General features: G+C 59.6%; 1 protein-coding gene across 2 annotated transcripts in view; it reads right to left on the bottom strand.

Annotated features, from left to right (window-relative positions):
• LOC143955108 (mitochondrial basic amino acids transporter-like) overlaps nucleotides 1–9449 on the bottom strand; it is a 30578-nt gene extending 21129 nt beyond the window's left edge. For both annotated transcript variants that reach the window (XR_013269781.1, XM_077465227.1), the window contains exon 1: nucleotides 9311–9449. Coding sequence is in view for 1 of the 2 variants with exons in the window: in XM_077465227.1 (XP_077321353.1) it covers nucleotides 9311–9338 (28 nt within the window). In the remaining variant the exon portion in view is untranslated. The remainder of the gene's footprint in view (nucleotides 1–9310) is intronic.
• Between the last annotated feature and the right edge of the window lie 16973 nt (nucleotides 9450–26422).

The raw sequence follows: 26422 nt of genomic DNA, 5'->3' as shown, positions 1-26422 counted from the left end.
ACCGCCTCAAATCCCACCGCCTCAAACCCCACACCGCTGCCAATCTCACCCCTGCAAATCACACCTCTGCAAATCCCACCGTCTCAAACCCCACCCCACTGCCAATCTCACCCCTGCAAATCACACCGCCGCAAATCCCACTGCCGCAAATCCCACCGCCTCAAACCCCACCCCACTGCCAATCTCACCCCTGCAAATCACACCCCGCTGCCAATCTCACCCCTGCAAATCACACCGCCGCAAATCCAACTGCCGCAAATCCCACCGCCTCAAACCCCACCCCGCTGCCAATCTCACCCCTGCAAATCACACCCCCGCAAATCCCACCGCCTCAAACCCCACCCCGCTGCCAATCTCACCCCTGCAAATCCCACTGCCGCAAATCCCACCGCCTCAAACCCCACCCCACTGCCAATCTCACCCCTGCAAATCACACCGCCGCAAATCCCACTGCCGCAAATCCCACCGCCTCAAACCCCACCCCACTGCCAATCTCACCCCTGCAAATCACACCGCCGCAAATCCCACTGCCGCAAATCCCACCGCCTCAAACCCCACCCCTCTGCCAATCTCACCCCTGCAAATCACACCCCACTGCCAATCTCACCCCTGCAAATCACACCCCCGCAAATCCCACCCCACTGCCAATCCCACCGCCACAAATCCCACCCCCCCAAATCCAAGCTTCCTTATTGGCCCTTGTACTCCTCAGGTGTGCCGCTTCTCTCTTCACTGTCCAATTACAGACTGGGGGTGGGACAAGACCTATAAGTGTTTATAAAAAATAAAAATTGCTGCAAATGAAAATCAGCTCCTGCCAGATGGAGCTGAACTGTGTGACAGAGCTGTGCAAACCTCAGGACTGGATGGATTACAAATCCTATGGCAGGCAAAACATCTATAAAATATATATACATACATACACTATACATTATATATACACACGGCATGTCAGCAGAGTTTTGGGTTCAACTTTATAAATGACACAACAGGAATGCCAAAAGTAAACTGAAGGGCACTTCATAGGATTGTCTGTAGTTATCAGTTCTCCTACAAACTCCAACATATACCCCCCGTGTGCCCCCCTCATCTCCCCCCGTGTGCCCCCCTCATCTCCCCCCGTGTGACCCCCTCACCCCTCCCGTGTGCCCCCTCATCTTCCCCCGTGTGCCCCCCCTCATCTTCCCCCTGTGTGCCCCCCTCATCTTCCCCCATGTGCCCCTTACCTGTGTGCCCCCCTCATCTCCCCCCGTGTGACCCCCTCACGCCCTCCCTCGTTCCCCATCTGTCATGGCAGAGCGCACACTGCAGCAGCCATGCAGGTAACAGAAACTGGCAGAGCAAACAGCGTGAGTCACCCCGCCGGTGCCAACGTCAGAGACTGGCAGAACCTGCGTGCCGCCTACATAATCCGCATTAAACTGCCTAATCGTCTGAGGATCATCTCCTTCCTCGCACTCAGCGACCTCATCTGATCGTCACAGAACAACGACCTACTGAAATGTCAGCAAGAGCCCCAAACCGTACAGATGTAGCACGCCTTATACCAGACCGTACAGACATAGCACGCCTTATACCAGACCGTACAGACGTAGCACGCCTTATACCAGACCGTACAGACATAGCACGCCTTATACCAGTCTGTACAGACATAGCGCGCCTTATACCAGTCCGTACAGACGTAGCACGCCTTATACCAGACCGTACAGACGTAGCACGCCTTATACCAGACCGTACAGACGTAGCACGCCTTATACCAAACTGTACAGACGTAGCACGCCTTATACCAGACCGTACAGACGTAGCACGCCTTATACCAGACCGTACAGACGTAGCACGCCTTATACCAGACCGTACAGACGTAGCACGCCTTATACCAGACCGTACAGACGTAGCACGCCTTATACCAGACCGTACAGACATAGCACGCCTTATACCAGTCTGTACAGACATAGCGCGCCTTATACCAGTCCGTACAGACATAGCGCGCCTTATACCAGTCCGTACAGACGTAGCACGCCTTATACCAGACCGTACAGACGTAGCACGCCTTATACCAGACCGTACAGACGTAGCACGCCTTATACCAGACCGTACAGACGTAGCACGCCTTATACCAGACTGTACAGACGTAGCACGCCTTATACCAGACCGTACAGACGTAGCACGCCTTATACCAGACCGTACAGACGTAGCACGCCTTATACCAGACCGTACAGACGTAGCACGCCTTATACCAGACCGTACAGACGTAGCACGCCTTATACCAGACCGTACAGACGTAGCACGCCTTATACCAGACCGTACAGACGTAGCACGCCTTATACCAGACCGTACAGACGTAGCACGCCTTATACCAGACCGTACAGACGTAGCACGCCTTATACCAGACCGTACAGACATAGCACGCCTTATACCAGTCTGTACAGACATAGCGCGCCTTATACCAGTCCGTACAGACGTAGCACGCCTTATACCAGACCGTAAAGACGTAGCACGTCTTATACCAGACCGTACAGACGTAGCGGGCGTTATACCAAACCACAGACGTAGCGTGCCTTATACCAGACCGTACAGACGTAGCGCGCCTCATACCAGACCGTACAGACGTAGCACGCCTTATACCAGACCGTACAGACGTAGCACGCCTTATACCAAACTGCACAGACGTAGCACGCCTTATACCAAACTGCACAGACGTAGCACGCCTTATACCAAACTGCACAGACGTAGCACGCCTTATACCAGACCGTACAGACATGGCGCGCCTTATACCACTGCGTACAGACGTAGCACGCCTTATACCAGAGTGCAGTACAACCGTATGGCGGCTCGGATACAGCCCGGGGAGGCGGTTCGGATACAGCCCGGGTGTCGGTTAATAAATTCTTTCATTCATCGAATGTACAAAGATTTTTCACATGAATATTCTTGTCTGAAAATGTATCTGTGTGGCCGGCATTTGGCTCGGTACAGCTATGCAGTTTGCTTTTTGCTGTGCATGTTGATTTTTGTGCACATGATTTGGCTGCGATTTGCGTTTGCTTTTTTTTTTTTTTTTTACTTTTTTATGGCCACTTTGTTGTTGGGATGATTTAAAAACACAAAACACAAATTGATGCAAAAACTCGGATACAGCCCAGGTGGCGTCTCGGATACAGCTCGGGGAGACGGCTGGGATACAGCCCGGGGAGACGGCTCGGATACAGCCCGGGGAGACGGCGGAGGCGGCTCGGATACAGCCCGGGGAGACGGCTCGGATACAGCCCGGGGAGACGGCTCGGATACAGCCCGGGGAGACGGCTCGGATACAGCCCGGGGAGACGGCTCGGATACAGCCCGGGGAGACGGCTCGGATACAGCCCGGGGAGACGGCTCGGATACAGCCCGGGGAGACGGCTCGGATACAGCCCGGGGAGACGGCTCGGATACAGCCCGGGGAGACGGCTCGGATACAGCCCGGGGAGACGGCTGGGATACAGCCTGGGGAGACGGCTCGGATACAGCCCGGGGAGGCGTTTGGATACAGCCCGGGGAGACGGCTCGGATACAGCCCGGGGAGACGGCTCGGATACAGCCCGGGGAGGCGGCTCGGATACACCCAGGGGAAGCGGCTCGGATACAGCCCAGGGGAGGCGGCTCGGATACAGCCCGGGGAAGCGGCTCGGATACAGCCCGGGGAGGCGGTTCGGATACAGCCCGGGGAGGCGGCTCGGATACAGCCCGGGGGAGGCGGCTCAGATACAGCCCGGGGGAGGCGGCTCGGATACAGCCCGGGGAAGCGGCTCGGATACAGCCCGGGAGAGGCGGCTCGGATACAGCCCAGGCGGCGGCTCGGATACAGCTCGGGGAGACGGCTGGGATACAGCCCGGGGAGACGGCTCGGATACAGCCCGGGGAGACGGCGGAGGCGGCTGGGATACAGCCCGGGGAGACGGCTCGGATACAGCCCGGGGAGGCGCTCGGATACAGCCCGGGGAGACGGCTCGGATACAGCCCGGGGAGGCGCTCGGATACAGCCCGGGGAGACGGCTCGGATACAGCCCGGGGAGGCGGCTCGGATACAGCCCGGGGAGGCGGCTCGGATACAGCCCGGGGAGGCGGCTCGGATACAGCCCGGGGAGGCGGCTCGGATACACCCCGGGGAAGCGGCTCGGATACAGCCCGGGGGAGGCGGCTCGGATACAGCCCGGGGAAGCGGCTCGGATACAGCCCGAGGAGGCGGTTCGGATACAGCCCGGGGAGGCGGCTCGGATACAGCCCGGGGGAGGCGGCTCGGATACAGCCCGGGGGAGGCGGCTCGGATACAGCCCGGGGAAGCGGCTCGGATACAGCCCGGGAGAGGCGGCTCGGATACAGCCCAGGCGGCGTCTCGGATACAGCTCGGGGAGACGGCTGGGATACAGCCCGGGGAGACGGCTCGGATACAGCCCGGGGAGACGGCGGAGGCGGCTCGGATACAGCCCGGGGAGACGGCTCGGATACAGCCCGGGGAGGCGCTCGGATACAGCCCGGGGAGACGGCTCGGATACAGCCCGGGGAGACGGCTCGGATACAGCCCGGGGAGACGGCTCGGATACAGCCCGGGGAGACGGCTCGGATACAGCCCGGGGAGACGGCTCGGATACAGCCCGGGGAGGCGGCTCGGATACAGCCCGGGGAGGCGGCTCGGATACAGCCCGGGGAGGCGGCTCGGATACAGCCCGGGGAGGCGGCTCGGATACAGCCCGGGGAGACGGCTCGGATACAGCCCGGGGAGACGGCTCGGATACAGCCCGGGGAGACGGCTCGGATACAGCCCGGGGAGACGGCTCGGATACAGCCCAGGCGGCGTCTCGGATACAGCTCGGGGAGACGGCTCGGATACAGCCCGGGGAGATGGCTCGGATACAGCCCGGGGAGACAGCGGAGGCGGCTGGGATACAGCCCGGGGAGACGGCTCGGATACAGCCCGGGGAGACGGCTCGGATACAGCCCGGGGAAGCGGCTCGGATACAGCCCGGGGAGACGGCTCGGATACAGCCCGGGGAGGCGGCTCGGATACAGCCCGGGGAGGCGGCTCGGATACAGCCCGGGGAGACGGCTCGGATACAGCCCAGGGAGACGGCTCGGATACAGCCCGGGGAGACGGCTCGGATACAGCCCGGGGAGACGGCTCGGATACAGCCCGGGGAGACGGCTCGGATACAGCCCGGGGAGGCGGCTCGGATACACCCAGGGGAAGCGGCTCGGATACAGCCCAGGGGAGGCGGCTCGGATACAGCCCGGGGAAGCGGCTCGGATACAGCCCGGGGAGGCGGTTCGGATACAGCCCGGGGAGGCGGCTCGGATACAGCCCGGGGGAGGCGGCTCGGATACAGCCCGGGGGAGGCGGCTCGGATACAGCCCGGGGAAGCGGCTCGGATACAGCCCGGGAGAGGCGGCTCGGATACAGCCCAGGCGGCGTCTCGGATACAGCTCGGGGAGACGGCTGGGATACAGCCCGGGGAGACGGCTCGGATACAGCCCGGGGAGACGGCGGAGGCGGCTGGGATACAGCCCGAGGAGGCGGTTCGGATACAGCCCGGGGAGGCGGCTCGGATACAGCCCGGGGGAGGCGGCTCGGATACAGCCCGGGGGAGGCGGCTCGGATACAGCCCGGGGAAGCGGCTCGGATACAGCCCGGGAGAGGCGGCTCGGATACAGCCCAGGCGGCGTCTCGGATACAGCTCGGGGAGACGGCTGGGATACAGCCCGGGGAGACGGCTCGGATACAGCCCGGGAGAGGCGGCTCGGATACAGCCCAGGCGGCGTCTCGGATACAGCCCGGGGAGACGGCTCGGATACAGCCCGGGGAGGCGCTCGGATACAGCCCGGGGAGGCGCTCGGATACAGCCCGGGGAGGCGGCTCGGATACAGCCCGGGGAGGCGGCTCGGATACAGCCCGGGGAGGCGGCTCGGATACAGCCCGGGGAGGCGGCTCGGATACAGCCCGGGGAGGCGGCTCGGATACAGCCCGGGGAGGCGGCTCGGATACAGCCCGGGGAGACGGCTCGGATACAGCCCGGGGAGACGGCTCGGATACAGCCCGGGGAGACGGCTCGGATACAGCCCGGGGAGACGGCTCGGATACAGCCCGGGGAGGCGGCTCGGATACACCCCGGGGAAGCGGCTCGGATACAGCCCGGGGGAGGCGGCTCGGATACAGCCCGGGGGAGGCGGCTCGGATACAGCCCGGGGGAGGCGGCTCGGATACAGCCCGGGGGAGGCGGCTCGGATACAGCCCGGGGAGGCGGCTCGGATACAGCCCGGGGAGGCGGCTCGGATACAGCCCGGGGAAGCGGCTCGGATACAGCCCGGGGGAGGCGGCTCGGATACAGCCCGGGGGAGGCGGCTCGGATACAGCCCGGGGGAGGCGGCTCGGATACAGCCCGGGGGAGGCGGCTCGGATACAGCCCGGGGAGGCGGCTCGGATACAGCCCGGGGAGACGGCTCGGATACAGCCCGGGGAGACGGCTCGGATACAGCCCGGGGAGACGGCTCGGATACAGCCCGGGGAGACGGCTCGGATACAGCCCGGGGAGGCGGCTCGGATACACCCCGGGGAAGCGGCTCGGATACAGCCCGGGGGAGGCGGCTCGGATACAGCCCGGGGGAGGCGGCTCGGATACAGCCCGGGGAGGCGGCTCGGATACAGCCCGGGGAAGCGGCTCGGATACAGCCCGGGGAGGCGGTTCGGATACAGCCCGGGGGAGGCGGCTCGGATACAGCCCGGGGAAGCGGCTCGGATACAGCCCGGGAGAGGCGGCTCGGATACAGCCCGGGGCAGGCGGCTCGGATACAGCCCGGGGAAGTGGCTCGGATACAGCCCGGGGAGACGGCTCGGATACAGCCCGGGGAAGCGGCTCGGATACAGCCCGGGAGAGGCGGCTCGGATACAGCCCGGGGAAGCGGCTCGGATACAGCCCGGGAGAGGCGGCTCGGATACAGCCCGGGGAAGTGGCTCGGATACAGCCCGGGGGAGGCGGCTCGGATACAGCCCGGGGAAGTGGCTCGGATACAACCCGGGAGAGGCGGCTCGGATACAGCCCGGGAGAGGCGGCTCGGATACAGCCCGGGAGAGGCGGCTCGGATACAGCCCGGGAGAGGCGGCTCGGATACAGCCTGGGAGAGGCGGCTCAGATACAGCCCGGGGAAGTGGCTCGGATACAGCCCAGGGGAGGCGGCTCAGATACAGCCCGGGGAAGCGGCTCGGATACAGCCCGGGAGAGGCGGCTCGGATACAGCCGGAAGAGGCGGCTCGGATACAGCCCGGGGAAGCGGCTCGGATACAGCCCGGGGAAGCGGCTCGGATACAGCCCGGGAGAGGCGGCTCGGATACAGCCCGGGAGAAGTGGCTCGGGTACAGCCCGGGGAAGCGGCTCGGATACAGCCCGGGGGAGGCGGCTCGGATACAGCCCGGGGAGACGGCTCGGATACAGCCCGGGGGAGGCGGCTCGGATACAGCCCGGGGAGACGGCTCGGATACAGCCCGGGGAGGCGGCTCGGATACAGCCCGGGGAGGCGGTTCAGATACAGCCCGGGGGAGGCGGCTCGGATACAGCCCGGGGAGACGGCTCGGATACAGCCCGGGGGAGGCGGCTCGGATACAGCCCGGGGAGACGGCTCGGATACAGCCCGGGGAGGCGGCTCGGATACAGCCCGGGGGAGGCGGCTCGGATACAGCCCGGGGAGGCGGCTCGGATACAGCCCGGGGAGGCGGTTCGGATACAGCCCGGGGGAGGCGGCTCGGATACAGCCCGGGGAGACGGCTCGGATACAGCCCGGGGGAGGCGGCTCGGATACAGCCCGGGGAGACGGCTCGGATACAGCCCGGGGAGGCGGCTCGGATACAGCCCGGGGGAGGCGGCTCGGATACAGCCCGGGGAGACGGCTCGGATACAGCCTGGGGGAGGCGGCTCGGATACAGCCCGGGGAGACGGCTCGGATACAGCCCGGGGAGGCGGCTCGGATACAGCCCGGGGGAGGCGGCTCGGATACAGCCCGGGGAGGCGGCATCTCGGATACAGCCCGGGGAGGCGGCTCGGATACAGCCCGGGAGAAGTGGCTCGGATACAGCCCGGGGAGGCGGCTCGGATACAGCCCGGGGGAGGCGGCTCGGATACAGCCCGGGGGAGGCGGCTCGGATACAGCCCGGGGAGACGGCTCGGATACAGCCTGGGGGAGGCGGCTCGGATACAGCCCGGGGAGACGGCTCGGATACAGCCCGGGGAGGCGGCTCGGATACAGCCCGGGGGAGGCGGCTCGGATACAGCCCGGGGAGGCGGCATCTCGGATACAGCCCGGGGAGGCGGCTCGGATACAGCCCGGGAGAAGTGGCTCGGATACAGCCCGGGGAGGCGGCTCGGATACAGCCCGGGGGAGGCGGCTCGGATACAGCCCGGGGGAGGCGGCTCGGATACAGCCCGGGAGGCCATGATGTGCAGAACACCCTGAAGTGTAAACCGTCAGGAACCCCAAAACTTCCATCAGAAGTGAGAGGAATGAAGGTGATTCCTGATTGGCTGATGAGGATTATCACTGTATAAATCATTGGATTGTATAGATTATTGATCATCGTCCCTCTATAGAAGATTACATTGTATCACACACTATGGATGATCTCTATATATATTATGGGATGTCGGGGTCTCTATTGATCTCTCTCTATATATATATATATATTATGGGATGTCGGGGTCTCTATTGATCTCTATATATATATATATATTATGGGATGTCGGGGTCTCTATTGATCTCTATATATATATATATATATTATGGGATGTCGGGGTCTCTATTGATCTCTCTCTCTATATATATATTTATATTATGGGATGTCGGGTCTCCATTGATCTCTATATATATATATATTATGGGATGTTGGGGTCTCTATTGATCTCTATATATATTATGGGATGTCGGGTCTCCATTGATCTCTATATATATTATGGGATGTCGGGGTCTCTATCGATCTCTTTATATATTATGGGATGTCGGGGTCTCTATCTCTCTCTCTCTCTATATATATATTATGGGATGTCGGGGTCTCTATCTCTCTCTATATATATATATATATATATATATATTATGGGATGTCGGGGTCTCTATTGGTCTCTATATATATTATGGGATGTCGGGGTCTCTATTGGTCTCTATATATATTATGGGATGTCGGGGTCTCTATATATATTATGGGATGTCGGGGTCTCTATTGGTCTCTATATATATTATGAGATGTCGGGGTCTCTATATATATTATGGGATGTCGGGGTCTCTATTGGTCTCTCACCTCCGACACATCCAGCCAGGAAATCCATCGCCGTGTCCGGGATCGGATCAGATCGGATCGGTTCGGGTCGCGGTGGCCCCGGGATAGGAGTGATGATTGGGGCCCCAGTCGCGGTGGTGGGAGGGTCTGGGGGCGGGGCGGAGTGGGGGGCGGTGCTGGGAGTGGGCGGGGCGGCGTGACGTACTGTTTTTTATCTTCTATTCCTGGATCCCCAACAAGGTGTAGAAATCCTTCTATGGGAGGAGCGCCGCATCCAATCAGAGGAGGAGAACGGGACAACACCCCCCGGGACCCGCCCCCTACACACCGCGCGGGACCCGCCCCCCACACATTCCCGAGACACGCCCCCCGACACACAGACTCCTCCTCTGTGGGTGGAGCTCCATTCATAGTAATAATAATAATACATAGGAGACACTGGGGGGAGGGGAGCTCCATCCATAATAATAATAATACATAGGAGACACCGGGGGGAGGGGGAGCTCCATCCATAATAATAATAATACATAGGAGACACCGGGGGGAGGGGAGCTCCATCCATAATATAATACATAGGAGACACTGGGGGAGGGGGGCTCCATCCATAATAATAATAATACATAGGAGACACCGGGGGGAGGGGAGCTCCATCCATAATATAATACATAGGAGACACCGGGGGGAGGGGGAGCTCCATCCATAATAATAATAATACATAGGAGACACCGGGGGAGGGGGAGCTCCATAATAATAATAATAATACATAGGAGACACCGGGGGAGGGGGAGCTCCATCCATAATATAATACATAGGAGACACCGGGGGAGGGGGCTCCATCCATAATAATAATACATAGGAGACACCGGGGGGAGGGGGGGCTCCATCCATAATAATAATACATAGGAGACACCGGGGGGAGGGGGGCTCCATCCATAATAATAATACATAGGAGACACCGGGGGGAGGGGGGGGCTCCATCCATAATAATAATACATAGGAGACACTGGGGGGAGGGGGGCTCCATCCATAATAATAATACATAGGAGACACTGGGGGAGGGGGAGCTCCATCCATAATAATAATAATACATAGGAGACACCGAGGGGAGGGGGGGGCTCCATCCATAATAATAACACATAGGAGACACTGGGGGGAGGGGGGGCTCCATCCATAATAATAATACATAGGAGACACCGGGGGAGGGGGCTCCATCCATAATAATAATACATAGGAGACACCGGGGGGAGGGGGAGCTCCATAATAATAATAATAATACATAGGAGACACCGGGGGAGGGGGAGCTCCATCCATAATATAATACATAGGAGACACCGGGGGAGGGGGCTCCATCCATAATAATAATACATAGGAGACACCGGGGGGAGGGGGGGCTCCATCCATAATAATAATACATAGGAGACACCGGGGGGAGGGGGGCTCCATCCATAATAATAATACATAGGAGACACCGGGGGGAGGGGGGGGCTCCATCCATAATAATAATACATAGGAGACACTGGGGGGAGGGGGGCTCCATCCATAATAATAATACATAGGAGACACTGGGGGAGGGGGAGCTCCATCCATAATAATAATAATACATAGGAGACACCGAGGGGAGGGGGGGGCTCCATCCATAATAATAACACATAGGAGACACTGGGGGGAGGGGGGGCTCCATCCATAATAATAATACATAGGAGACACTGGGGGGAGGGGGGCTCCATCCATAATAATAATACATAGGAGACACCGGGGGAGGGGGCTCCATCCATAATAATAATACATAGGAGACACCGGGGGGAGGGGGCTCCATCCATAATAATAATACATAGGAGACACTGGGGGGCGGGGGAGCTCCATCCATAATAATAATACATAGGAGACACTGGGGGGAGGGGGGCTCCATCCATAATAATAATACATAGGAGACACTGGGGGGAGGGGGGCTCCATCCATAATAATAATACATAGGAGACACTGGGGGGAGGGGGGCTCCATCCATAATAATAATACATAGGAGACACTGGGGGGAGGGGGGCTCCATCCATAATAATAATACATAGGAGACACCGGGGGGAGGGGGGGCTCCATCCATAATAATAATACATAGGAGACACCGGGGGGAGGGGGGGCTCCATCCATAATAATAATACATAGGAGACACTGGGGGGAGGGGGAGCTCCATGCATAATAATAATAATACATAGGAGACACCGGGGGGAGGGGGGCTCCATCCATAATAATAATACATAGGAGACACCGGGGGGAGGGGGAGCTCCATCCATAATAATAATAATACATAGGAGACACCGGGGAGGGGAGCTCCATCCATAATAATAATACATAGGAGACACTGGGGGGAGGGGGAGCTCCATCCATAATAATAATACATAGGAGACACTGGGGGGAGGGGGGGCTCCATCCATAATAATAATACATAGGAGACACTGGGGGGAGGGGGAGCTCCATCCATAATAATAATACATAGGAGACACGGGGGAGGGGGCTCCATCCATAATAATAATACATAGGAGACACTGGGGGGAGGGGGAGCTCCACCCATAATAATAATACATAGGAGACACGGGGGGAGGGGGAGCTCCATCCATAATAATAATACATAGGAGACAACGGGGGGAGCTCCATCCATAATAATAATACATAGGAGACACTGGGGGGAGGGGAGCTCCATCCATAATAATAATACATAGGAGACACGGGGGGAGGGGGGCTCCATCCATAATAATAATAATAATACATAGGAGACACCGGGGGGAGCTCCATCCATAATAATAATACATAGGAGACACTGGGGGGAGGGGAGCTCCATCCATAATAATAATACATAGGAGACACTGGGGGGAGGGGGAGCTCCACCCATAATAATAATACATAGGAGACACGGGGGGAGGGGGAGCTCCATCCATAATAATAATAATAATAATAATAATACATAGGAGACACTGGGGGGAGGGGGAGCTCCATCCATAATAATAATACATAGGAGACACCGGGGGGAGGGGAGCTCCATCCATAATAATAATAATACATAGGAGACACCGGGGGAGGGGGAGCTCCATCCATAATAATAATACATAGGAGACACTGGGGGGAGGGGAACTCCATCCATAATAATAATACATAGGAGACACCGGGGGGAGGGGAGCTCCATCCATAATAATAATAATACATAGGAGACACCGGGGGGAGGGGGAGCTCCATCCATAATAATAATAATACATAGGAGACACCGGGGGGAGGGGGAGCTCCATCCATAATAATAATACATAGGAGACACCGGGGGGAGGGGAGCTCCATCCATAATAATAATAATACATAGGAGACACCGGGGGAGGGGGAGCTCCATCCATAATAATAATACATAGGAGACACTGGGGGGAGGGGAACTCCATCCATAATAATAATACATAGGAGACACCCTGGGGAGGGGAGCTCCATCCATAATAATAATAATACATAGGAGACACCGGGGGGAGGGGGAGCTCCATCCATAATAATAATAATACATAGGAGACACCGGGGGGAGGGGGAGCTCCATCCATAATAATAATACATAGGAGACACTGGGGGGAAGGGAGCTCCATCCATAATAATAATACATAGGAGACACTGGGGGGGAAGGGAGCTCCATCCATAATAATAATACATAGGAGACACTGGGGGAGGGGAGCTCCATCCATAATAATAATACATAGGAGACACCAGGGGGAGGGGTGGCTCCATCGATAATAATAATACATAGGAGACACTGGGAGGAGAGGGAGCTCCATCCATAATAATAATACATAGGAGACACTGGGGGAGGGGGGGCTCCATCCATAATAATAATACATAGGAGACACTGGGGGGAGGGGAGCTCCATCCATAATAATAATACATAGGAGACACTGGGGGGAGGGGAGGGGGGGCTCCATCCATAATAATAATACATAGGAGACACTGGGGGGAGGGGAGCTCCATCCATAATAATAATACATAGGAGACACTGGGGGGAGGGGAGCTCCATCCATAATAATAATACATAGGAGACACTGGGGGGAGGGGAGGGGGGGCTCCATCCATAATAATAATACATAGGAGACACCGGGGGGAGGGGAACTCCATCCATAATAATAATACATAGGAGACACTGGGGGGAGGGGAGCTCCATCCATAATAATAATACATAGGAGACACTGGGGGGAGGGGAGGGGGGGCTCCATCCATAATAATAATACATAGGAGACACTGGGAGGAGAGGGAGCTCCATCCATAATAATAATACATAGGAGACACTGGGGGGAAGGGAGCTCCATCCATAATAATAATACATAGGAGACACCGGGGGGAGGGGAACTCCATCCATAATAATAATAATACATAGGAGACACTGGGGGGAGGGGAGGTCCATAATAATAATAATAATACATAGGAGACACTGGGGGGAGGGGGGCTCCATCCATAATAATAAAACATAGGAGACACCGGGGGGAGGGGGCTCCATCCATAATAATAATACATAGGAGACACTGGGGGGAGGGGGGCTCCATCCATAATAATAATACCATAGGAGACACTGGGGGGAGGGGGGGCTCCATCCATAATAATAATACATAGGAGACATCGGGGGGAGGGGGCTCCATCCATAATAATAATACATAGGAGACACTGGGGGGAGGGGAGCTCCATCCATAATAAGGGAGCAGCATCCTCTCTTGCAATACGAGCTCCAATGGATGATGCTGGGGCGTAGACGATCGCCTCCTCAGTTGCCATACCGTGGCCCAGTCCATGTTGTAGGCCCGAGGCAATTCGGTGGGCTGCTCAACTTTAAACGTGTACTCTCCACACCTCTTACATCTAGAGAATGGCCGAGGGTTGCTGACCAGGCTTTCGCGCTTTCCGCATAACATGCCTAGGCCCTCGATGTCTCCAGTAGTGTACAGTATAAACCGCCGCTGCGGCAGCAGGCGAATGCCCGTGTCTGTGAGCACGGTGCCAGGCAGCTGTATTCCTGCGGGACCCCTTCCAAGAGGCATCCTGGGTCCTGACACAGACTGCATACCCGGAGCACGGTACATCCTCAAAGAAATTTTTCTCCAACACTCCCAAAAAAAATATCAACTGGTCTTTCCTCCTTCCTCAACACACTCTCATGCGGTGCCTCATGCAGGAAAGAACAACTGAGACTCCTCCCACTGGGATGCTTGGGTTGCGCAACTTCGTGGGCTTTTCGGCAAGGGCTCCTCCCACGCTTACGCACCCCAGTGAAAGTCCGAGTAAAGATGGCGCTGATGGCGCAGTTCCAACCACAACCCTCTGTCCTTACTTTAGAACGTGTACAGTTCCTTTGTGGGGTAACGGTAAATCCCGGACGAGCCCCCACATGTAGCACTAACCCCCGAAGGAGCTGCTGGTTATTTTTGGGCTTATCGTTACCTTTTGTTCTCCTTGTTGCACGTCTAGGGGATGTCCCGTGGTAGGTGGCCCAGTAACTCGAGACTGACAATAGATCCACTTGAATGTATTTTATTTGCAAAACTCAAACAATTGAACAGTCTTTCAACTTGGGATCAGAGGGTTGGGAAGGAAGTTCAGGTACTCTTAAGTATCAAACTTAAAACACATTGAAGAACTTGCTTACTTTGACTGCATCCAGAGAACAGCCAATCACAGCTGGATGATCACTCAGGTTGGAAAGTCCTCTCACAAGGCCTAGCAGCCAACTTGGTGCTTCCTCAGGAACAAGTCTCTGCCACAGACGTTGTTGCAGAACACGGAGGGAAACTAAGCTGTAGAACACTTGTAGGATTCCTGGATCTTTCAGCCTGCTTGGCGATATCCACAAGACCGGATTCTCTCGGTTACTTCAGCCCTTCCAGGCTCTTACTAAGAAAACCAACCCGTACGTGGTGACCCAGCGGTCTCCCGGTGTGAGAAGGAGGGAGGGGCTCCATGACCCAGCAGTCTCCCTGTGAGAAGGAGGGAGGGGCTCCGTGACCCAGCGGTCTTCCTGTGTGAGAAGGAGGGAGGGGCTCCGTGACCCAGCGGTCTCCAACTGTGTGAAGGAGGGAGGGGCTCCGTGACCCAGCGGTGTCCCTTTGTGAGGAGGGAGGGGCTCCGTGACCCAGCGGTCTCCCTCTGTGAGAAGGAGGGAGGGGCTCCGTGCCCCAGCGGTCTCCCTCTTTGAGAAGGAGGGAGGGGCTCCGTGCCCCAGCGGTCTCCATCTGTGAAATGGAAGGAGGGGCTCCGTGACCCAGCTGTCTCCCAGTGTGAGAAGGAGGGAGGGGCTCCGTGACCCAGCGGTCTCCCTGTGTGAGAAGGAGGGAGGGGCTCCGTGACCAAGCGATCTCCAACTGTGTGAAGGAGGGAGGGGCTCCATGCCCCAGCGGTCTCCCTCTGTGAGAAGGAGGGAGGGGCTCCGTGACCCAGCGGTCTCCATCTGTGAGAAGGAAGGAGGGGCTCCGTGCTCCAGCAGTCTCCCTCTGTGAGAAGGAGGGAGGGGCTCCGTGCCCCAGCGGTCTCCCTCTGTGAGAAGGAGGGAGGGGCTCCGTGCCCCAGCGGTCTCCCTCTGTGAGAAGGAAGGAGGGGCTCCGTGACCCAGCGGTCTACATCTGTGATAAGGAAGGAGGGGCTCCGTGACCCAGCGGTCTCCCAGTGTGAGAAGGAGGGAGGGGCTCCGTGACCCAGCGGTCTCCCTGTGTGAGAAGGAGGGAGGGGCTCCGTGACCAAGCGGTCTCCCTGTGAGAAGGAGGGAGGGGCTCCATGACCCAGCGGTCTTCCTGTGTGAGAAGGAGGGAGGGGCTCCGTGACCCAGCGGTCTCCAACTGTGTGAAGGATGGAGGGGCTCCGTGACCCAGCGGTCTCCCTCTGTTAGAAGGAGGGAGGGGCTACGTGACCCAGCGGTCTCCCTGTGTGAGAAGGAGGGAGGGGCTCCGTGACCCAGCGATCTCCAACTGTGTGAAGGAGGGAGGGGCTCCGTGACCCATTGGTCTCCCTTTGTGAGAAGGAGGGAGGGGCTCCGTGACCCAGCGGTCTCCAACTGTGTGAAGGAGGGAGGGGCTCCGTGACCCAGCGGTCTCCCTGTGTGAGAAGGAGGGAGGGGCTCCGTGACCCAGCGGTCTCTATCTGTGAGAAGGAGGGAGGGGCTCCGTGACCCAGCAGTCTCCATCTGTGAGAAGGAGGAAGGGGCTCTGTGACCCAGCGGTCTCCCTCTGTGAGAAGGAGGGAGGGGCTCCGTGCCCCAGCTGTCTCCCTCTGTGAGAAGGAGGGAGGGGCTCCGTGCCCCAGCGGTCTCCAACTGTGTGAAGGAGGGAGGGGCTCCGTGACCCAGCGGTGTCCCTTTGTGAGGAGGGAGGGGCTCCGTGACCCAGCGGTCTCCCTCTGTGAGAAGGAGGGAGGGGCTCCGTGCCCCAGCGGTCTCCCTCTTTGAGAAGGAGGGAGGGGCTCCGTGCCCCAGCGGTCTCCATCTGTGAAATGGAAGGAGGGGCTCCGTGACCCAGCTGTCTCCCAGTGTGAGAAGGAGGGAGGGGCTCCGTGACCCAGCGGTCTCCCTGTGTGAGAAGGAGGGAGGGGCTCCGTGACCAAGCGATCTCCAACTGTGTGAAGGAGGGAGGGGCTCCATGCCCCAGCGGTCTCCCTCTGTGAGAAGGAGGGAGGGGCTCCGTGACCCAGCGGTCTCCATCTGTGAGAAGGAAGGAGGGGCTCCGTGCTCCAGCAGTCTCCCTCTGTGAGAAGGAGGGAGGGGCTCCGTGCCCCAGCGGTCTCCCTCTGTGAGAAGGAGGGAGGGGCTCCGTGCCCCAGCGGTCTCCCTCTGTGAGAAGGAAGGAGGGGCTCCGTGACCCAGCGGTCTACATCTGTGATAAGGAAGGAGGGGCTCCGTGACCCAGCGGTCTCCCAGTGTGAGAAGGAGGGAGGGGCTCCGTGACCCAGCGGTCTCCCTGTGTGAGAAGGAGGGAGGGGCTCCGTGACCAAGCGGTCTCCCTGTGAGAAGGAGGGAGGGGCTCCATGACCCAGCGGTCTTCCTGTGTGAGAAGGAGGGAGGGGCTCCGTGACCCAGCGGTCTCCAACTGTGTGAAGGATGGAGGGGCTCCGTGACCCAGCGGTCTCCCTCTGTTAGAAGGAGGGAGGGGCTACGTGACCCAGCGGTCTCCCTGTGTGAGAAGGAGGGAGGGGCTCCGTGACCCAGCGATCTCCAACTGTGTGAAGGAGGGAGGGGCTCCGTGACCCATTGGTCTCCCTTTGTGAGAAGGAGGGAGGGGCTCCGTGACCCAGCGGTCTCCAACTGTGTGAAGGAGGGAGGGGCTCCGTGACCCAGCGGTCTCCCTGTGTGAGAAGGAGGGAGGGGCTCCGTGACCCAGCGGTCTCTATCTGTGAGAAGGAGGGAGGGGCTCCGTGACCCAGCAGTCTCCATCTGTGAGAAGGAGGAAGGGGCTCTGTGACCCAGCGGTCTCCCTCTGTGAGAAGGAGGGAGGGGCTCCGTGCCCCAGCTGTCTCCCTCTGTGAGAAGGAGGGAGGGGCTCCGTGCCCCAGCGGTCTCCCTCTTTGAGAAGGAGGGAGGGGCTCCGTGCCCCAGCGGTATCCATCTGTGAAATGGAAGGAGGGGCTCCGTGACCCAGCTGTCTCCCTGTGTGAGAAGGAGGGAGAGGCTCCGTGACCCAGCGATCTCCAACTGTGTGAAGGAGGGAGGGGCTCCATGCCCCAGCGGTCTCCCTCTGTGAGAAGGAGGGAGGGGCTCCGTGACCCAGCGGTCTTCATCTGTGAGAAGGAAGGAGGGGCTCCGTGACCCAGCGGTCTCCATCTGTGATAAGGAAGGAGGGGCTCCGTGACCCAGCGGTCTCCCTGTGTGAGAAGGAGGGAGGGGCTCCGTGACCCAGCGGTCTCCCTGTGAGAAGGAGGGAGGGGCTCCGTGACCCAGCGGTCTTCCTGTGTGAGAAGGAGGGAGGGGCTCCGTGACCCAGCAGTCTCCAACTGTGTGAAGGAGGGAGGGGCTCCGTGACCCATTGGTCTCCCTTTGTGAGAAGGAGGGAGGGGCTCCGTGACCCAGCGGTCTCCAACTGTGTGAAGGAGGGAGGGGCTCCGTGACCCAGCGGTCTCCCTGTGTGAGAAGGAGGGAGGGGCTCCGTGACCCAGCGGTCTCTATCTGTGAGAAGGAGGGAGGGGCTCCGTGACCCAGCAGTCTCCATCTGTGAGAAGGAGGAAGGGGCTCTGTGACCCAGCGGTCTCCCTCTGTGAGAAGGAGGGAGGGGCTCCGTGCCCCAGCTGTCTCCCTCTGTGAGAAGGAGGGAGGGGCTCCGTGCCCCAGCGGTCTCCCTCTTTGAGAAGGAGGGAGGGGCTCCGTGCCCCAGCGGTATCCATCTGTGAAATGGAAGGAGGGGCTCCGTGACCCAGCTGTCTCCCTGTGTGAGAAGGAGGGAGAGGCTCCGTGACCCAGCGATCTCCAACTGTGTGAAGGAGGGAGGGGCTCCATGCCCCAGCGGTCTCCCTCTGTGAGAAGGAGGGAGGGGCTCCGTGACCCAGCGGTCTTCATCTGTGAGAAGGAAGGAGGGGCTCCGTGACCCAGCGGTCTCCATCTGTGATAAGGAAGGAGGGGCTCCGTGACCCAGCGGTCTCCCTGTGTGAGAAGGAGGGAGGGGCTCCGTGACCCAGCGGTCTCCCTGTGAGAAGGAGGGAGGGGCTCCGTGACCCAGCGGTCTTCCTGTGTGAGAAGGAGGGAGGGGCTCCGTGACCCAGCAGTCTCCAACTGTGTGAAGGAGGGAGGGGCTCCGTGACCCAGCGGTCTCCCTCTGTTAGAAGGAGGGAGGGGCTACGTGACCCAGCGGTCTCCCTGTGTGAGAAGGAGGGAGGGGCTCCGTGACCCAGCGATCTCCAACTGTGTGAAGGAGGGAGGGGCTCCGTGACCCATTGGTCTCCCTTTGTGAGAAGGAGGAAGGGGCTCCGTGACCCAGCGGTCTCCAACTGTGTGAAGGAGGGAGGGGCTCCGTGACCCAGCGGTCTCCCTGTGTGAGAAGGAGGGAGGGGCTCCGTGACCCAGCGGTCTCTATCTGTGAGAAGGAGGGAGGGGCTCCGTGACCCAGCAGTCTCCATCTGTGAGAAGGAGGAAGGGGCTCTGTGACCCAGCGGTCTCCCTCTGTGAGAAGGAGGGAGGGGCTCCGTGCCCCAGCGGTCTCCCTCTTTGAGAAGGAGGGAGGGGCTCTGTGCCCCAGCGGTATCCATCTGTGAAATGGAAGGAGGGGCTCCGTGACCCAGCTGTCTCCCTGTGTGAGAAGGAGGGAGGGGCTCCGTGACCCAGCGATCTCCAACTGTGTGAAGGAGGGAGGGGCTCCATGCCCCAGCGGTCTCCCTCTGTGAGAAGGAGGGAGGGGCTCCGTGACCCAGCGGTCTTCATCTGTGAGAAGGAAGGAGGGGCTCCGTGACCCAGCGGTCTCAATCTGTGATAAGGAAGGAGGGGCTCCGTGACCCAGCGGTCTCCCTGTGTGAGAAGGAGGGAGGGGCTCCATGACCCAGTGGTCTCCCTGTGAGAAGGAGGGAAGGGCTCCGTGACCCAGCGGTCTTCCTGTGTGAGAAGGAGGGAGTGGCTCCGTGACCCAGCGGTCTCCAACTGTGTGAAGGAGGGAGGGGCTCCGTGACCCAGCGGTCTCCCTCTGTGAGAAGGAGGGAGGGGCTCCGTGACCCAGCGGTCTCCATCTGTGAGAAGGAGGGAGGGGCTCCGTGACCCAGCGGTCTCCCTGTGTGAAGGAGGGAGGGGTTCCATGACCCAGCAGTCTCCCTGTGTGAAGGAGGGAGGGGTTCCATGACCCAGTGGTCTCCCTGTGTGAAAAGGAGGGAGGGGCTCCGTGACCCAGCAGTCTCTAACTGTGTGAAGGAGGGAGGGGTTCCGTGACCCAGCAGTCTCCCTGTGTGAGAAGGAGGGAGGGGCTCCGTGCCCCAGCGGTCTCCATCTGTGAGGATGAGGGAGGGGCTCCGTGACCCAGCGGTCTCCCTGTGTGAGAAGGAGGGAGGGGCTCCGTGACCCAGCGGTCTCCATCTGTGAGAAGGAAGGAGGTGCTCCATGACCCAGCGCTCTCCATCTCTGAGAAGGAAGGAGGGGCTCCGTGACCCAGTGTTCCCCCTGTGTGAGAAGGAGAGAGGGGCTCCGTGACCCAGCGGTCTCCCTGTGTGAGAAGGAGGAAGGGGCTCCGTGACCTAGCGGTCTCCAACTGTGTGAAGGAGGAAGGGGCTCCGTGACCCAGCGGTCTCCATCTGTGAGAAGGAAAGAGGGGCTCCGTGACCCAGCGGTCTTCATCTGTGAAATGGAAAGAGGGGCTCCGTGACCCAGCTGTCTCCCTGTGTGAGAAGGAGGGAGGGGCTCCGTGACCAATCGGTCTCCCTCTGTGAGAAGGAGGGAGGGGCTCCGTGCCCCAGCGGTCTCCCTCTGTGAGAAGGAGGGAGGGGCTCCGTGACCCAGCGGTCTCCATCTGTGAGAAGGAATGAGGGGCTCCGTGACCCAGCGGTCTCCAACTGTGTGAGAAGGAGGGAGGGGCTCCATGACCCAGTGGTCTCACTGTGAGAAGGAGGGAGGGGCTACGTGACCCAGCGGTCTCCCTCTGTGAGAAGGAGGGAGGGGCTCCGTGACCCAGCGATCTCCAACTGTGTGAAGGAGGGAGGGGCTCCGTGACCCAGCGGTCTCCCTCTGTGAGAAGGAGGGAGGGGCTCCGTGACCAATCGGTCTCCCTCTGTGAGAAGGAGGGAGGGGCTCCGTGCCCCAGCGGTCTCCCTCTGTGAGAAGGAGGGAGGGGCTCCGTGACCCAGCGGTCTCCATCTGTGATAAGGAATGAGGGGCTCCGTGACCCAGCGGTCTCCAACTGTGTGAGAAGGAGGGAGGGGCTCCATGACCCAGTGGTCTCACTGTGAGAAGGAGGGAGGGGCTACGTGACCCAGCGGTCTCCCTCTGTGAGAAGGAGGGAGGGGCTCCGTGACCCAGCGATCTCCAACTGTGTGAAGGAGGGAGGGGCTCCGTGACCCAGCGGTCTCCCTCTGTGAGAAGGAGGGAGGGGCTCCGTGACCCAGCGGTCTCCATCTGTGAGAAGGAGGGAGGGGCTCCGTGACCCAGCGGTCTCCCTGTGTGAAGGAGGGAGGGGTTCCATGACCCAGCAGTCTCCCTGTGTGAAGGAGGGAGGGGTTCCATGACCCAGTGGTCTCCCTCTGTGAGAAGGAGGGAGGGGCTCCATGACCCAGCAGTCTCTAACTGTGTGAAGGAGGGAGGGGTTTCGTGACCCAGCAGTCTCCCTGTGTGAGAAGGAGGGAGGGGCTCCTTGACCCAGCGGTCTCCATCTGTGAGAAGGAGGGAGGGGCTCCATGACCCAGCTATCTCCAACTGTGTGAAGGAGGGAGGGGCTCCGTGACCCAGCGGTCTCCCTCTGTGAGAAAGAGGGAGGGGCTCCGTGACCAATCGGTCTCCCTCTGTGAGAAGGAGGGAGGGGCTCCGTGCCCCAGCGGTCTCCCTCTGTGAGAAGGAGGGAGGGGCTCCGTGACCCAGCGGTCTCCATCTGTGATAAGGAATGAGGGGCTCCGTGACCCAGCGGTCTCCAACTGTGTGAGAAGGAGGGAGGGGCTCCATGACCCAGTGGTCTCACTGTGAGAAGGAGGGAGGGGCTACGTGACCCAGCGGTCTCCCTCTGTGAGAAGGAGGGAGGGGCTCCGTGACCCAGCGATCTCCAACTGTGTGAAGGAGGGAGGGGCTCCGTGACCCAGCGGTCTCCCTCTGTGAGAAGGAGGGAGGGGCTCCGTGACCCAGCGGTCTCCATCTGTGAGAAGGAGGGAGGGGCTCCGTGACCCAGCGGTCTCCCTGTGTGAAGGAGGGAGGGGTTCCATGACCCAGCAGTCTCCCTGTGTGAAGGAGGGAGGGGTTCCATGACCCAGTGGTCTCCCTCTGTGAGAAGGAGGGAGGGGCTCCATGACCCAGCAGTCTCTAACTGTGTGAAGGAGGGAGGGGTTTCGTGACCCAGCAGTCTCCCTGTGTGAGAAGGAGGGAGGGGCTCCTTGACCCAGCGGTCTCCATCTGTGAGAAGGAGGGAGGGGCTCCATGACCCAGCTGTCTCCCTCTGTGAGAAGGAGGGAGGGGATCCGTGACCCAGCGGTCTCCATCTGTGAGAAAGAAGGAGGGGCTCCGTGACCCAGCGGTCTCCATCTGTGTGAAGGAGGGAGGGGCTCTGTGACCCAGTGGTCTCCCTGTGTGAGAAGGAGGAAGGGGCTCCATGACCCAGCGGTCTCCCTGTGTGAAGGAGGGAGGGGTTCCATGACCCAACGGTCTCCCTCTGTGAGAAGGAGGGAGGGGCTCCGTGCCCCAGCGGTCTCCCTCTGTGAGAAGGAAGGAGGGGCTCCGTGACCCAGCGGTCTCCATCTGTGAGAAGGAGGGAGGGGCTCCATGACCCAGCGGTCCCCCTGTATGAGAAGGAGGGAGGGGCTCCGTGACTCAGCGGTCTCCATCTGTGAGAAGGAGGGAGGGGCTCCGTGACCCAGCGTTCTCCCTCTGTGAGAAGGAGGAAGGGGCTCCGTGACCCAGCCATCTCCCTGTGTGAGAAGGAGGGAGGGGCTCCGTGAACCAGCGGTCTCCATCTGTGAGAAGGAGGGAGGGGCTCCGTGACCCAGCGGTCTCCCTCTGTGAGAAGGTGGAAGGGGCTCCGTGACCCAGCGGTCTCCCTCTGTGAGAAGGTGGAAGGGGCTCCGTGACCCAGCGGTCTCCCTCTGTGAGATGGAAGGAGGGGCTCCGTGACCCAGCAGTCTTCCTGTGTGAGAAGGAGGGAGGGGCTCCGTGCCCCAGCGGTCTCCATCTGTGAGAAGGAAGGAGGGGCTCCGTGACCCAGCGGTCTTCCTGTGTGAGAAGGAGGGAGGGGCTCCATGACCCAGCGGTCTCCATCTGTGAGAAGGAGGGAGGGGCTCCGTGCCCCAGTGGTCTCCCTCTGTGAGAAGGAGGGAGGGGCTCCGTGACCCAGCGGTCTCCATCTGTGAGAAGGAGGGAGGGGCTCCGTGCCCCAGTGGTCTCCCTCTGTGAGAACGAGGGAGGGGCTCTGTTACCCAGCGGTCTTCCTGTGTGAGAAGGAGGGAGGGGCTCTGTGACCCAGCGGTCTCCAACTGTGTGATGGAGGGAGGGGCTCTGTGACCCAGCGGTCTCCCTCTGTGAGAAGGAAGGAGGGGCTCTGTGCCCCAGTGGTCTCCCTCTGTGAGGAGGGAGGGGCTCCGTGACCCAGCGGTCTTCCTCTGTGAGAAGGAAGGAGGGAGGGGCTCCGTGACCCAGCGGTCTCCCTCTGTGAGAAGGAGGGAAGGGCTCCGTGACCCAGCGGTCTCCATCTGTGAGAAGGAGGGAGGGGCTCCGTGACCCAGCGGTCTCCATCTGTAAGAAGGAAGAAGGGGCTCCGTGACCCAGCGGTCTTCCTCTGTGAGAAGGAGATTGGGGAGCGCTGCAGACACAGTATAGATAAAGGCGGCCCCAGAGCAGGCAGAAATACTCCGTTTCCGAGTTCAGCCGAGCTGTCCGAGTATTTCCGAGGCTCTCCATCACCTCCCCCCACCTCTGGCCACATGCGGTATTGCATGCAATAGAAGTCAATGCAGAATAAATTATCTTCGTATTCATTGATTCTTATGGGGAAACCGGCTCTAAAATGTGAGTGATTTGGTTTACAAGGATTCTCCTGGAACGGATTATGAGGATCCTGTAAAATTTCTAATTCAAATAGAAAAGATTAGAACAGAATAGAAAAAAAATATAATTTAATAGAATAAAATAGAAAGAATATACAACCATCTTCTGAAATTCGAATTTGAATAGAATAAATGTGAATTTCGAATAGTATGAATTCAAATTTTAAATGAATGTATACAATGAAATGATTATTAGGGAAGGTGGCGGATGAAGGTCATAGTGAGGAGATCGGCTCTTCTGGGAGGTTGGGGGGGATTTCGGACCCTCCTGTGGACACACAATCATCTCCTCTATATTGGATGATCGGGTTGTAGTTCCTGCGCTGCACATATTACATCAACTGCCAGCAGCCGGAGATCACCGAGAGACTGGGGGTGGGGGGGGCAGAGAAAGTGCTCAGTCCATCTGTACATGGGGGGAGGGGAGATACGACCTCCATTGTTAGTCCGGATCAAATACTAAGAGGATGAAGCCGACATTGGAGGAGAATGAGAGACGTGACAAATAATGGAAGCCCCTCCCCCATACATGGATCACAACTCAGCAACAACCGACCAACTTCATCCACATCCATCGACTTCTGTACAACCAGCATGCTGGAAAATCTTCACCAACTCCACCGACCTCCTCACTGCCAGAATATAGGAGTTCTGCAGGAGGGATTTCCCCCATCCCCCCATCCATTCCCCTCCCCCATCCATACACCCCCCCATCCATTCAACAACCCCTCCCCCATCCATACACCCCCTCCACATGCCCCCCATCCATTCCACTCCCCCATCCATACACCCCCCTCCACACCCCCTATCCACAACCCCTCCCCCATCCATACACCCCCCTCCACAACCCCCCCATCCATTCCACTCCCCATCCATACACACCCCTCCACATTCCCCCCCATCCATACACCCCCCTCCACCTCCCCCCCATCCATACACCCCCATCCATTCCACAACCCCTCCCCCATCCATACACCCCCCTTCACACCCCCCCATCCATTCCACAACCCCTCCCCATCCATACACCCCCCTTCACACCCGCCCATCCATTCCACAACCCCTCCCCCATCCATACACCCCCTCCACATCCCCCCATCCATTCCACAACCCCTCCCCCATCCATACACCCCCCTCCACACCCCCCCATCCATTCCACAACCCCTCCCCATCCATACACCCCCCTTCACACCCCCCCATCCATTCCACAACCCCTCCCCATCCATACACCCCCCTTCACACCCCCCCATCCATTCCACAACCCCTCCCCATCCATACACCCCCTCCACACCCCCAATCCATTCCACAACCCCTCCCCCGTCCATATACCCCCCCATCCATTCCACAACCCCTCCCCCATCCATACACCCCCCTCCACACCCCCCCATCCATTCCACAACCCCTCCCCCATCCATACACCCCCCTCCACATCCCCCCATCCATTCCACAACCCCTCCCCCATCCATACACCCCCCTCCACATCCCCCCATCCATTCCACAACCCCTCCCCCATCCATATACCCCCCTCCACATCCCCCCCATCCATTCCACAACCCCTCCCCCATCCATATACCCCCCTCCACATCCCCCCCATCCATTCCACAACCCCTCCCCCGTCCATATACCCTCTCCACATCCCCCCATCCATTCCACAACCCCTCCCCCGTCCATACACCCCCCCATCCATTCCACAACCCCTCCCCCATCCATACACCCCCCCTCCACATCCCCCCATCCATTCCACAACCCCTCCCCATCCATACACCCCCCTCCACATCCCCCCATCCATTCCACAACCCCTCCCCCATCCATATACCCCCCTCCACACTCCCCCCATCCATTCCACAACCCCTCCCCCGTCCATATACCCCCTCCACATCCCCCCATCCATTCCACAACCCCTCCCCCATCCATACACCCCCTCCACATCCCCCCATCCATTCCACAACCCCTCCCCCATCCATACACCCCCTCCACATCCCCCCATCCATTCCACAACCCCTCCCCCGTCCATACACCCCCCTCCACATCCCCCCATCCATTCCACAACCCCTCCCCCATCCATACACCCCCCTTCACACCCCCCCATCCATTCCACAACCCCTCCCCATCCATACACCCCCTCCACACCCCCAATCCATTCCACAACCCCTCCCCCGTCCATATACCCCCCCATCCATTCCACAACCCCTCCCCCATCCATACACCCCCCTCCACACCCCCCCATCCATTCCACAACCCCTCCCCCATCCATACACCCCCCTCCACATCCCCCCATCCATTCCACAACCCCTCCCCCATCCATACACCCCCCTCCACATCCCCCCATCCATTCCACAACCCCTCCCCCATCCATATACCCCCCTCCACATCCCCCCCATCCATTCCACAACCCCTCCCCCATCCATATACCCCCCTCCACATCCCCCCCATCCATTCCACAACCCCTCC

The sequence above is a fragment of the Lithobates pipiens genome, unplaced genomic scaffold (assembly GCF_037356315.1).
Source record: "Lithobates pipiens isolate NorthernLeopardFrog02 unplaced genomic scaffold, aLitPip1_a1.2 Scaffold_313, whole genome shotgun sequence".
Lineage (NCBI taxonomy): Eukaryota > Metazoa > Chordata > Amphibia > Anura > Ranidae > Lithobates > Lithobates pipiens.
The sequence above is the reverse complement of the archived record's forward strand: the minus strand, read 5'-3'. Positions and strand labels throughout refer to the sequence as shown.